Here is a 13,164-nt window from a genome sequence, read left to right on the forward strand (position 1 = left end):
TCCATGGTACCAAATGTGAAAATCGTCCCAATTCTCTAAAGAAAAAGAAAACGCACCAAAAATGTTTTTTTATTAAATAACAGAGAACAGATAATTAATACTGAGAAGTAGGAATTGTTGTGTTGTAGGTCTCCGACAATGAATCTGTCAAAATATGCCCGAGCTAAGCGAATGGAGTTTATCTGATATCTACAATATAACTAATAAGATTTTAATAACTGTAGGAATGTTATTTAAATTTCTTAACAAAAAAACAGTTGGTCATACTGTGAACTGTGTGAACTATGAATACTATGAACTATGACCTAACCTAATATGACACTGACAACTTAAAAATTTTCAACTTGTAACTCAAATCACAACTCAATTCAAATCGTCTATATTATTTGCTCAAATCCTCAAAAACGAACCATAGATAGAAAAGAGTTAATATATTCTCAAATTTTATTGCTGATAATTTAGAATTCATTAAAATTTTGTGAATATTTAAATTATGGAAAGCACAGAAGATATAAAAGATATCAAAGCTGAAATTAAAGAGGAGTGTGAGGATGATTTGGTTTCAACGAGATCCATATACACTCAGATATCGTCGGAAATTAAAATTGAAGACGTTGAAGAAGAATGTACTAAATATGAGTCAGGTGAGATTGAAAATTCAAAACTACATAGACTGTTACTACTATAATAAAAATCAGCTCTTATTTTAACATTGTTTTATAGTTTTACAGAACAAATATACTATAGCTTTGATAGTTCTTTTTTTGATAGGTTTGTTGTTTTCATTAAAGTATCATATGTACCTATAAGGATCAATTTTGATTACTACTGCTCTAAATTCTGAGGGAGTTATCTCTGTGCCTTTTTATGCTTTTTTTTAAATTCTATCCTTATCCCTTAAACCCAACTTACATGATGAACATTTATTATTGAACATTATAACACTTAGAAATATATACACAACATTTTTTATTATGATTCACTGAATAATCAATCATCCAAATTCTGATGTGAATATTATCACCTGACACTTGTATAAATCTCTAACTTAACGTCCAATATTGAATAATAACAATAACTCTCGAAAAACCAAACCAATGTGATACCTATTTTCTGTTTTATATGTAGTATGATTTATTAAATCAAATAGTACTAAATAACTTATAAATATCTAAATTTTAACTAAACAAATGTTGATTTTAATCGAAACACTTCATGCTTGCATTAAGCTTTAACCCAAAAATGAGCCTTTATGAATTCACTGTCTGCCTTTACTCGTTATAGTCTAAATTCGCAGCAACACTAAATATTACTTTTCTATCAACAAAATTTGAGCATGCAAGAAAACATAAGGCAACCTGGAGACACCCATCTGACAGTGAAAATCAAATCGACCACATTCTAACAACCAAAGAGTTAGTACAAAAACTACTGGAAATAACATAAAAATTTGAACAACAGATGAATAAAAATATATCCAACCTTATGAGTCAACTCACAAACATAAACGAAAGATGGCAAGAATTAAAAAGCAAAATAAATGAAACAACATATGAAGTAAGAGGAAAGAAAAAAACAATAAAAAGAAGTAGACTGGTACGAACAATACTGCAAAACAGAGTTTCCCTATGTGCTTTTGGTTTTTATCTTAATGTTCATAAATTTACAGTACATTTATATTTTGTTCTTCTATATTCAGTCCAATAATTAAGATGCATGGGTAAATATTTACATTCTCTTATACAGTCTCTGTATCTTAAATAAATTGCCATAGTGACACCTTCTTTTGTTCTCTAGTTCTTTTTCAATACACTATAAACTATTATGTATTGAAGAAATTTTGTATAGTATTTTATTTTATATAGTATTATATAGGATTTTATTGTTGTTCAATCTTAGCGTTTCTTGATCTTTGTTGTTGAATGTCGTTATATTCCATGTGGCAAATTCAATTTAACTACCAATCTTTTCAGTTCTCGAATTCTTCCTCATTGGTTTAGCATTTTGGTGAATTGTACCATACTACTGTTACTATATTAAAGTTTTTCTAACCCAAGTTGAGTTATGCATACAAACCATACTTTTTAATTTATATTTATATTTTAGGACTTTTCCTAACAGAGATCAAAATGGAAAATACAGAAACAGAAGTAAAAAATTTTTCTGATAAGAAACGCAGTTCTCTTGATGATACCGAAAAAGAAAAATTCAGTGAATGTGAAACTTGTCATAAGAAATTCAAAGAAAAAAAATATTTGCAACAACATATGAGGTTACACAAAGAAAGAAAATATGTTAAATGTGAGATTTGCTTCAAATTGTTTTCTTCTGGATTTTCTTTAAAGAACCACATGCGATCACACACTGGAGAGAAACCTTTCCAATGCAAAATCTGTTCAAGGAAGTTTACGAGAAAGGATATATTGAAAAAACACTTGATCATACACAGCGAGGAAAAATGTTACACATGTGAAATTTGTTTGAAACCTTTTTCACTATTATCTAATCTGCAAAGACATATGCGAATTCACACTGGTGAAAAACCTTATCAATGTGACATTTGTTTGAGGCAATTTTCCGATCACAGTCACTTAAAACAGCATACTCGTTTGCATACTGGAGAAAAGCCTTTCAAATGTAAATTTTGTTTAAAAGAATTTTCGCAACAATGCAATTTGACAAGCCATATAACAGTTCATACTAAAGAAAAACCTTATAATTGTGAAAGTTGCTCTCAGCAGTTTTCGCGACCATCTAATTTGCGATCACATATGCGAGTTCACACCGGAGAGAAGCCGTACAAATGCGAGATTTGTTTAAAGCAGTTTTCCCGCAGTTTTCATCTGAAAGATCACATTCGAAGACATAGTGGAGAAAAGCCTTTCAAATGCAGATTTTGTTCCAAGAAATTTTCACAACGATGCAATTTAATATGCCATATACGGTTGCACACTAATGACAAACCTTACAAATGTGATATTTGTTACAAACAATTTTCACAAAGTTGTAGTTTAAAGCGCCATACGCGACTGCACGTGTGCGACAAACCTGTCAAATGTTAGCTATGTAAAGAAACATATGTGATTACACTATTAAACTAGAGAAATTTTTGTAGAACCCCAGCTTCAAGTGACATGTGTGTTCCAATGGATCAGTAGGGACCACATGTCCGAAGATCAAACCGGTCACACTCCTTAAAGGAGTGGTACCTATCTGACACCCAAGCTATAACCAACCACCCCTCCCCATCGCAGGACATAATGAAAGAGAAAGCTTTTGTACTGAGCGTTACTTTGGATGCACTGGGTAATGGGACATCCTCTGTTTTACTTGTCTGTGGTTAAGCCACCTGATTTTAGGGGTAGCTAGAAGAGCTTTTCTTCCTATGAATGATGAAGTTAATTTTTACATTTGTGTACATGACTTTGAACTTGTGTTCTCCGCCTGTATTGTGTGTGTTCGGTCACTCAGCCGTCGAATTGGCAAAATAATTTTTGTTCTCGTCGGCTGAGCGTCCGAAGAGTCGGAGCGTTTTTGGCGTTAGTATGCTCGATCAACCTCTTCAGGGGAGATGTGGGTAATATCTATGGTGCCCTTTCTTTTTATTGCCCTGTATCTTCTTTTCACTCTACAAAAGAAAACAGAAAGACTAAAACCTTGGATGACTCAAGAAATACTGGAAATCATGGAACAAAGAAGAAAATGTAGAAACAAAAACCCAAAGTGTTAAGGTAGTAGTAGACAGTTTGGCTTTCGCAACGGCTTCGGAACAGTGGAAGCTCTGTATAGTTTCACAACTGTTGCCCAAAAATGTCGAGACCAACAAAAAGATCTTTTCGTTGCGTTTATAGACTATGAGAAAGCTTTCGATAAAGTTAAACATAACATTCTCATGGAATGTCTAAAGAGAAAAGGACTCAACAAAAATGACAACATAATGAGAAGTCTCTATTGGAACCAACAGGCTGTGGTAACATTAGATGGAAATAGTACGGATGCGCAACAGATAAGTAGGGGAGTGAGACAGGGCTGTGTACTTTCACCATTACTATTTAATATATATTCCAAAGAGTTATTTATGCAAGCACTTGTAAACCGTACAGAACAGATCAAAATAAATGGTGAAAATATAAATAACATCCGTTATGCTGACGATACAGTCATTATCGCTGAAAGTGAGACAGACTTGCAGACGTTATTAAACACAATTTGTGATACTGGGGAACAGTTTGGTTTAGCAATAAACATAAAGAAAGCAAAAACCATGGTTATCAGTAAGAGAGGCAAAGTCATTACAAGGATCCAGATAAAAAATGAAGATATTGAGCAAGTGGACAAAATTAAATACTTAGGAGTCTGGATTACGAAAGATCTGAATCCGAAATCAGAAATTCGCTCAAGAATAGAGCAATCAAGAGTAGCCTTTTTGAAGATGAGGAAATTTCTGAGTAACCAAAGAATCAATCTGCAAATCCGATATCTGATGGTAAAATGTTATATCCACTCTATTGTTGTATGGTGTATGGTGTCGAAGCCTGGACTGTCAATGTTGACTCAATGAGAAAACTGGAAGCTTTTGAGATGTGGCTTTTTAGGAGAATTTTGAAGATACCATGGACCGATCATATTACGAACGAAATGGTGTTGCACAGAATGGGAAGAGACAGAGAACTTTTGACCACCATTAGAAGGCGAAAGACAGCATATTTGGGGCACATACTTAAAAATGATAAGTACGAATTGTTGCAGCTGGTTATGAAGGATAAAATCAAAGGAAAAATGGGTCCTGGTAGACGAAAAATATTCTGGCTGAAAAACATTCGCGACTGGACCGGGTTAAACACACAGACGCTCCTAAGAAAAGCCGAAGATAGAGACGAATTTGCTATGGTTATAGCCAACTTTCATTAGTGGAGACGGCACTAGAAGAAGATTCTCTTTCTAGCGTGTTTTTCATAACTTCCGCTTTGTTTTCTTTTGTGTACACAATTACATTTTCTTCTTATAAGGGTGGAATTGATTTTTTATTTTTTATTAGTATTTTTGATAGCTCCCAGAACGCAGATTTATTTGGATTTAGTTGCTGAATATAGTTGTCCCAATTTTCGTAGCAATTCTTTTAGCTTATTCTTGGTTTCTTGCTCTGTTGGCCCTTCTTTTTTTTTCTTGTTTTTTTCCTTTATTAGTTCTTTCAGCTTGTTGCTGATTTCTCTGAATCTTCCCTTAACTGTTGGTGTTTCCTCTGTGGTGCTGGCCTCGATAGCATTTTGTATCGTTTTTTCTAGGTTTATAACATATTCCTCTAATTCCTGTTTTGTGTTTATAGTTGGTATTGCAGTGATAGTATCGCTTACCATTGTTTTGTAATTTAGCCAACTTGTCCGTTTTCTCTTGTATGTATGTTACCAAACAGTTTGCTTCTACTGCTCCCAGCGTCAATACAAGTGTACGGAGTGTACTTCATGTTGTTGGAAGTATGTAGGTTCTGTGGGTTTAACCACTATGGTGTTTTGTCTATCTTCTAGATAGCCACACAATAGTCTCCCGTTACGGTTTGTGGTTCTGTCGAATTGGTAGTTGGGCGATCTTGCGTTCAGGTTTCCAATGATGATTGTGGGCTCCTCTGTGTCCGAAATGACATTCAGGTCTTCATTGAAGATCGGATCATTCTGTCTAACATATGCTGAAACAATCTTCAGCATATCATTTCCCGTTTTTATCCTAAATATGGTGACTTCCATAGTGACCAGTCCATCTGGTGTAGGAATAATTTGGTGTTCGATTCCTTTTTTTACCAGAATGGCCGTACCTCCTGATGTGGCAACATAATTACAGAACGTCGTTCCAGACTATCGGCTAAGCGTGCTGAACAAATTTTATTTTTAAATTCAAATAGACAGCACTGTACGTAAAACAAAATTAAACAGTATAACAAATATTATGATTTCATTAATAAATTATAAATAAGATGCTAACAAAAGTATTTTTGTATAAATCCCATAACGAAATAACTTGGTATTTGGTATTCCGTTCCGGTTGATGATAAAGTGTCGTTTCGATTCGATAGTCTTACTCTAACAGTAACGAAATAGCTCGTCGTTCCGGCCCGGCAAGGCAAGAACGCATGGGATGACGGGAGTTATCTGTCATGCATCTGGTAATATGGTGACAAAAATAATAGGTGACTGTCACCTATTACCGCGTTGTCTCGTAACGTTGAGAACGGGTTACCATTAAATAGCGGTAATTTCCATCTGTATTTTGTGGGCCGATCCCGACGGTAATGCAATGCCGGGCCAACCCGCGATAGAAGTGGAGCAAGCCCCTTAAACCTTCTATCTATTTCCATAAATCAGTTTAATATACTGGCCCCGCATGCGGAGCGTATCAGATATTAAGCTGATAAGAACAGATACTACACTTTGATCTTAGCAATAGGCCGAGAAGCGATACCGAATAATTACAATAATTAGCAGTCGTGAGTATATACCATCGAGCAAAAAGACAAAAGAGGGAATGTAAAGGTAGTGGGGGCAAAAATATTGTTAGACAAGAAGTGCCATATTGAGAGGCCACATTAAACAAGGAAAGAGAGACTCTTTACTTGTTTAAGAAATCAAATTTAGTTGGGTTATGTTATTGCTGATGTTATTATTTGTCCCAACTGTCACATGAAAGATTATTTGTATTTTCTATTGAAGTTTTTTAACAATTGTTTCACATTAGATTATTATTGTTATTATTTAATTAAAACTTTATTGTGTTCTTGTGTTAAAAAAAGTATTTTAAGTGTATTATGTAATATTAATATTATGTAATATAACAAATAAATAGATAAATTAAAACCCCTACACCACTGTATGATTATTGTGAAGTGTCATGAAATTTAAATTTGGCGCATTCGCATTTCCGGATATGTCCGCCATCAGAGGCCACTTTTTTGGTCTCCTTTTCATAACGATTAGATTCCCTCTTTTGTCTTTTTGCTCGATGGTATATACTAACAAACGCCATCCGAATACTGACAAGCGCGCGGTGTCGCCATCTATCAGAAAAACTTAAAAGACACAGCAAACATTTTTCTGCACTTTCACCACTTTTCTTGTAGGTATATATAAAATTTTAAACAATAACCGCTCCTAAACATCCACACCTTGTATCACCTTTTTAAAATCTTAATAAAATGCCCTGTAATTCATAACGACAGATATTATAAAAATATTATTTATAGGTAGTCCAGAATATGACGGTTTTCCGCTCAAAATTTTTTATATACATGGATTTGCTTGAAATTTTGACAGCATGTAGAAAATAGCTCAAATATCAAAATCAAAAAGTTTATTAAAAAAGCATGGTAATCGCTAGAATAGTAAAGTTATTCGTAAATGAAAATTCAGAAAATACACGTCAAAAAAGCATGTTTTTTCTCCAAAAATTTAGATTTTATCAGGAAAACTCTGGATGTAAAATTAAGCTTATAAAGCAAAAATATTGGTTTTTTACTGTTACCGTAAACTCAATATTAACAAAGTTGTGACTGTTCGAAAGTAGACTTTTATTCATCGAATACAAACATATGATGTTGAATAACCATAAAGCGACGATGACACAGAAAACAAATGTAACCTAAAGTACAAAGACATAAAGAATAAATAGCCCAGTCTGGTTAAAAAAAAGGTCGAACATTTTTTCGCAGATATCTGAAGATTTTAAGACATAGATGGGGGTTACTAGATGACGAATAGATGAAAAAGTACTCGTATTTTTATTCTTATTTATTCTTCTAGAATATCAGTTATCTCGGCTCTTTGTGTAGCGTCTTTCTCGAGAAAAATAAGTCTCAATTTTCGGATTACTCTAGCTGAGCTGATTCCAAAAATATATCACATGTTGATTTAAATTGGTACAGGGCGGACAAAAATACAATAGTTTTGTGTGTGCTCATAAAGTAACGCGTTAGTTAAATTAACAATATCAAAAATACTTATTGTCTAGCGAGCAGAATATGAAAGAAATTATTTCTTATCAATTTAAAAGAAACATAGTAGGCTATGTTTTTGTTAAATGTCATTATTCGTTTAGTAATTTATTGATGTTCAGTAACAGTTTAGTACTACAATATTTTTGGTATTTGTGAATGTTTTAATTATTGCTTAGATTTAATTTGAAGTAGAAATGGAGTGAAGTGTAAAACAAAGAATTGAAATACTTATGATGTTTGGGTAGAGATCGATTGGGTAGTAGATTGGGAGACAGATCGCGAACTCAGATGGAAGTGTGCAATTTGTTTAATGATAAATATTCAGAAAGACAGAAATTTCAAGAAACTGGTACAGTTGAAAATGCACGGAAATCAGGTCATCTCTCTGCAAATGCTGATACAGCTTTAGATGTTTTACTTAGTTTTGAAGATGCGCACACTTCTGTGCGTAAAGTTAGTCGCGATATCGGTGTTAGCAAAACAACGGTACACAAACTATTAAAGCTTGAAAAATAGCATCCTTATAAAATCAAACTTGTGCAGGAATTAAACGAAGATGATCCCGATAGAAGAATGCAAGTTTGCGAAGCAATGATAGATAACTGTCACCGAGACCCTCTCTTGGTACAAAACATTATTTTTTCTGATGAGGCCACTTTCACGTTAAATGGCGAGGTTAACCGTCAGAATTGTAGATACTGGGCAAAAGAAAACCCCCACTGGATGCGTGAGCATCATACACAATACTCGCAAAAGGTAAATGTATGGGCTGCAATTGTAAGAAATCGAATCATCGAACCCTACTTTTTCGAAGGTAATTTAAACGGGACAACGTACCTTGAGTTTTTAAGTGGGTATCTCGTACCTACTTTACGTAATTTGTTTCACAGCAGATGTAATCCTGGAGGTTTTGATGAAAGTTTATGGTTTCAACAGGATGGTGCACCTCCACATTTAGAAGGTACCTAGATGAAATTTTTCCGAACAGGTGCATTGGTAGACGTGGACCTATTGAATGGCCAGCGAGGTCACCAGATTTCAATCCTTTGGATTATTTTATGTGGGGCCATCTGAAGAATGTTGTCTATCAAACGAAACCAGCAAATATTCAAGAATTATAACAGAGAATTTGGACAGCAATAAACAATATTTCTCAAGACAATAAACAAGGTTCAACAAGAATTTGTACAACGTTTGGGTTACTGTCAAATACAGCAAGGGCTGCAGTTCGAACATTTATAAAGTCATGTATTTCATCATATTCTGTCCGCTAGACAATAAGTATTTTTGATAATATTGTAAATTTAACTAACGCGTTGCTTTATGAACATACACAATACTATTGTATTTTTGTCCACCCTGTACCAATTTGAATCAACATGTGATACATTTTTGGAATCAGCTTAGCTAGAGTAATCGGATAATTGAGACAAAATGGGGGTGTTCCATTTAAAAAAAATGACGGTGACGTCATTACTCTAAAGTAATTCACCCTGTATATTAGAATATTATTTTAAAATACGGTAAATTAAAATCAAAAATCGACGTTTTTCAGGATTATTTCTTAAAATGCTCTGTTTAGCTAAAAGAGAATTTGTTCCATACTTTACGGACACAGTGTATATACAACATACATACTTATATAAAGGGTGTTTTTTTAGAGGTATAGAAATTTGAAATGGAATAAAACAAAAGACGATTTTTATAAATTGACATGAAATTTACTTTACTCGAAAAAGCATCTCTTGGCATTATAATTTAAATATGATTTCTGGCATATGAACGTCATGGCTGGCTCTGGCGCAGTCTAATCTGGAGGTTCAATTTTCGATCACTTTTTCCAATATTTATCGCAGTATATCGGTAATAACACAGGGAATGTTGTCCTCCAAGTGGTCAATCGTTTCATGCTTATCGGCATAGACTATCACCTTCACATATCCCCCATAAAACAGTGTTAAATCGTACGATCTTAGAGGCCAATTCACGGTCCGAAACGACAAAACAATGGGGTTACCAAACGTTTCCTTTAATAAATCAATTGTGGTACGAGCTGTGTGACATGTTGCGCCGTCTTATTGAAACGACAGCTCCTGTATATCATGGTTGTTCAATTGGGGAATGAAAAAGGCAGTAATCATGACTCTATAGCGGTCAGCATGAACTGCAACGTTCTGGCCAGCATCGTTTTTGAAGAAGTACGGTCCAATGATTTCACCAGACCATAGAGCACACCAAACAGTCAGTTTTTCTGGATATAATGATTTCTCAACATACATTTGAGAAATATTTTAACTCCCAATAGTGCAGTTTTTTTTGTTCAACGAAAAGTGAGCTTCACCGCTAAACAAAATTCGCTTATGAAAATCGGAATCAACGACAAACTCGTTTTGGACCAACTCACCGAATATACGAATCTACGCCTTGCTAGTTAATTATGTACCTTCAATTCTTGCGTGATTGAATAAGTTGGATCTTCTAAGCCCAGATCAAAGCAAAATCTTCCATAAAGTGGATGGACACGTATCCAACTGCTGTGCACGATGGCAGATAGACTGATTCGGGTCTTCCTGTATGCTACCCTCTATAACAGCAACAACTTTTGACGTGACAACGTCTTAAATTAGGTTGTGGCTCGGAGTCACTCATGAAAAAGTGTAACGCCCGCTCACGTCTGTTACGATGAGTCACCGAACGAGAGAGAGGCCCGCCGGACCGGCGAATGCCTTGCGTCTCTCTCCCACTCAAACATGATCGGTCCGCTGCGCGCGCAGCACTAGAGAATTAGGCGCGTTAAATCGGTGCGTGCTTGTGTCTCTGTCTTTCTCGAGCGTTCTTGGCGTTGGAAAACCGAGAAAGCGTCATAATACAAGTTCACACGTGTGGTTAAAGTATCGTCAGCTGTGTCTGTAGTGAAAATGTGGAGTGCTTAGATTCGTCATTTACAACAACTACAACAATAAAGGTAAATAATTGTACACTAATATTTCATTATCGTAAACTATGATTGATTGATTAATTGTTAGATTGACACAAAAGTTGAGAAACTGAGTTTACATGTACAATGTTTTAGTAAACAAAATATATTTCTATAGTTAAAATTTGTGCAATTCTTATTTTCATTCAATTCCTTGTTCCTATTGTGCAATTTAATAATATTCATATCAATAAATATTCTACCGAGAAAAAGACGTTGTCACGTAAAATCTTCGCCCGTAAAACCGACTTTACAGGCAACCGGTTTTTTTCTGTATACACTGTACGACGTGTCTGTGGATGCATATTATCATTTATAGTAAACGTGATGCAAAAGTGTTCCATGGTTAATCGAATTTCTTGCTCTGATGGACTATTATGTTGACCAAAAAAAGGAGATAGTGCGCGATACGTGTTTCGAACAGAACCACAATTTTTAAAATAAATTTGTACAATTTAGAAGCGTTGTTCGGGCGTCAAGTCTATTCATGCTGAAATGCAAACACAACGTTACGGACTTACATTTGTATACCTCTCAAAAAAACCTGGCCAAAACAGAAATTCAATCGTTTCCGCAATATTTCTTTTTGAGTTGAAACCCTAAATATTTCAAAAATCGACCAGTTATTTTTTAAACCCAGATATTTTCAAATGGAATGTGATACGGTCCATGCCCGCAACGAAAACGGAAGTAAAGGTTTGGAAATTTATGATCCATAGGGATGGTATACAGTGATTAAAATGGCTTCAAAGAAATCAAATTACGAAGTAGTGGAAATCGGCGGGCGAACTTTCGACACCAAATTGTCTTTGTACCTGGGGTAATCGAAGGGTCAAATTTTATTATAGGAAATTTCGACACCGCGGCGTAAAGCAGGTAGGTAGGTAATTAGCGGCGATGGACATTTGCACCCAAGCAGGACAAGCTGGTTTTCCCAATATTTATTGTCACGGCGGGGGGCGTGGCACTTGTGTACTTGTGACTAAATTATTTCAGTTGTAATTTATTTCTTGTTTGACGTTGACTTGTGCACGTATACGGATATTTAAAAAATGAGTTTGATAAAAAGTTCCCGTGGTCGAGATTTATTAGTGGTGGAGCATCATTCGTTCTCGAAACAGAAAGTGTTAAAAAGCGGCGAGATATTTTGGCGCTGCATCCAAAGAAACACTAAGTGTTCCGCAAAAGTGTTTACAATAGGCTGTGAGGACCTCACCATCACAAGAAGTGATTTGGTACATAATCATGAAGCCGATCCAAAAAAGCTTGAAGTAAAGATGGTAACCAATGCATGTAAAAGAAAAGCCCAAGAGGACATATCGGAAAAGCCTGCCAAAATGACAAGAACTGCTGTTGCTGAGTGTGATGCCAATTTGCTGACGGTTCCTGACATAGCTAGCATAAGAAAAAACATTTACAACTGTCGTCGTAAACTGTTACCAGGTCCGTTACCAAGAAGCATATCAGAAGTCCATAACGCGGTTAGTAATTATTCTCCTAAAACCTGTCGCAATGAAAGTTTTTTGTTTTTAAATCATCCTGAATTAAATGTAATTGTATTTTCATGCGAGACAAATATTCGTTTGTTGTGTAAATTAAAAACTTTGTATATGGATGGTACATTTTCATACAGTACCAAATATTTTCTACAATTATTTACTATACATGGCTTGAAAAATGGACATTATGTTCCTTTATCATACTGTTTGTTAAAGGACAAATTGTCAATGACATACAAAAATTTATTTTCTTTATTAAGGTCTAAGATTTTTGAAACATTTCAATTATCATTAGAGCCAACTGAAATATTTGTGGACTTTGAAAAAGCAATTCACTGTGCTTTATTGTATATGTGGCCCAATGCAAAAATTAGTGGATGCCGTTTTCACTTACACCAAAACTGGTTTAAAAAAATTCAATCTTTGGGTTTGGTACAAGAATATAAGGATACAAATTCAGAAATTGGAAAATGGTTAAGGCATACGTTTGGTTTAACTTATTTAAATCCAGCAGAAGTTGAAGAATGCTTTCTTTATGATTTAATGTCATATAAACCTATAAACGCAACACTTGATATATATATGCAGATTATTTACTGGAAAATTACATTTTCGATAGCGCTCTATTTCCACCACACATATGGTCTAATCAGAATCCGTCTATTGCGAGGACCACAAATGCCTGTGAATCCTTTCATTCGAGATTT

At 34.7% G+C, this 13,164-nt stretch overlaps 1 protein-coding gene and 1 non-coding gene across 4 annotated transcripts in view; one reads left to right on the forward strand and one right to left on the reverse strand.

The window, feature by feature from the left end:
- Positions 1-277: 277 nt before the first annotated feature.
- The window catches only part of LOC140444142 (uncharacterized), a 30,992-nt gene continuing 18,105 nt past the window's right edge, over positions 278-13,164 (forward strand). The window contains exons 1-2 of one of the 3 annotated variants that reach the window (XM_072535824.1): positions 278-644; positions 2,107-5,128. In XM_072535824.1, coding sequence (XP_072391925.1) covers positions 494-644; positions 2,107-3,062 — 1,107 coding nt within the window. In that variant the 5' untranslated portion in view covers positions 278-493 and the 3' untranslated portion in view covers positions 3,063-5,128. Of the gene's footprint in view, positions 645-2,106; positions 5,129-13,164 lie in introns of those variants that run through there. The other 2 variants (XM_072535832.1, XR_011951312.1) reach the window with 2 other exon arrangements.
- On the reverse strand, positions 6,259-6,451 carry LOC140432935 (U2 spliceosomal RNA). Its single transcript, XR_011949843.1, has one exon. It is a non-coding gene; the product is annotated as a U2 spliceosomal RNA (small nuclear RNA).

The sequence above is a fragment of the Diabrotica undecimpunctata genome, chromosome 1 (assembly GCF_040954645.1).
Source record: "Diabrotica undecimpunctata isolate CICGRU chromosome 1, icDiaUnde3, whole genome shotgun sequence".
In the NCBI taxonomy this organism is placed as follows: domain Eukaryota; kingdom Metazoa; phylum Arthropoda; class Insecta; order Coleoptera; family Chrysomelidae; genus Diabrotica; species Diabrotica undecimpunctata.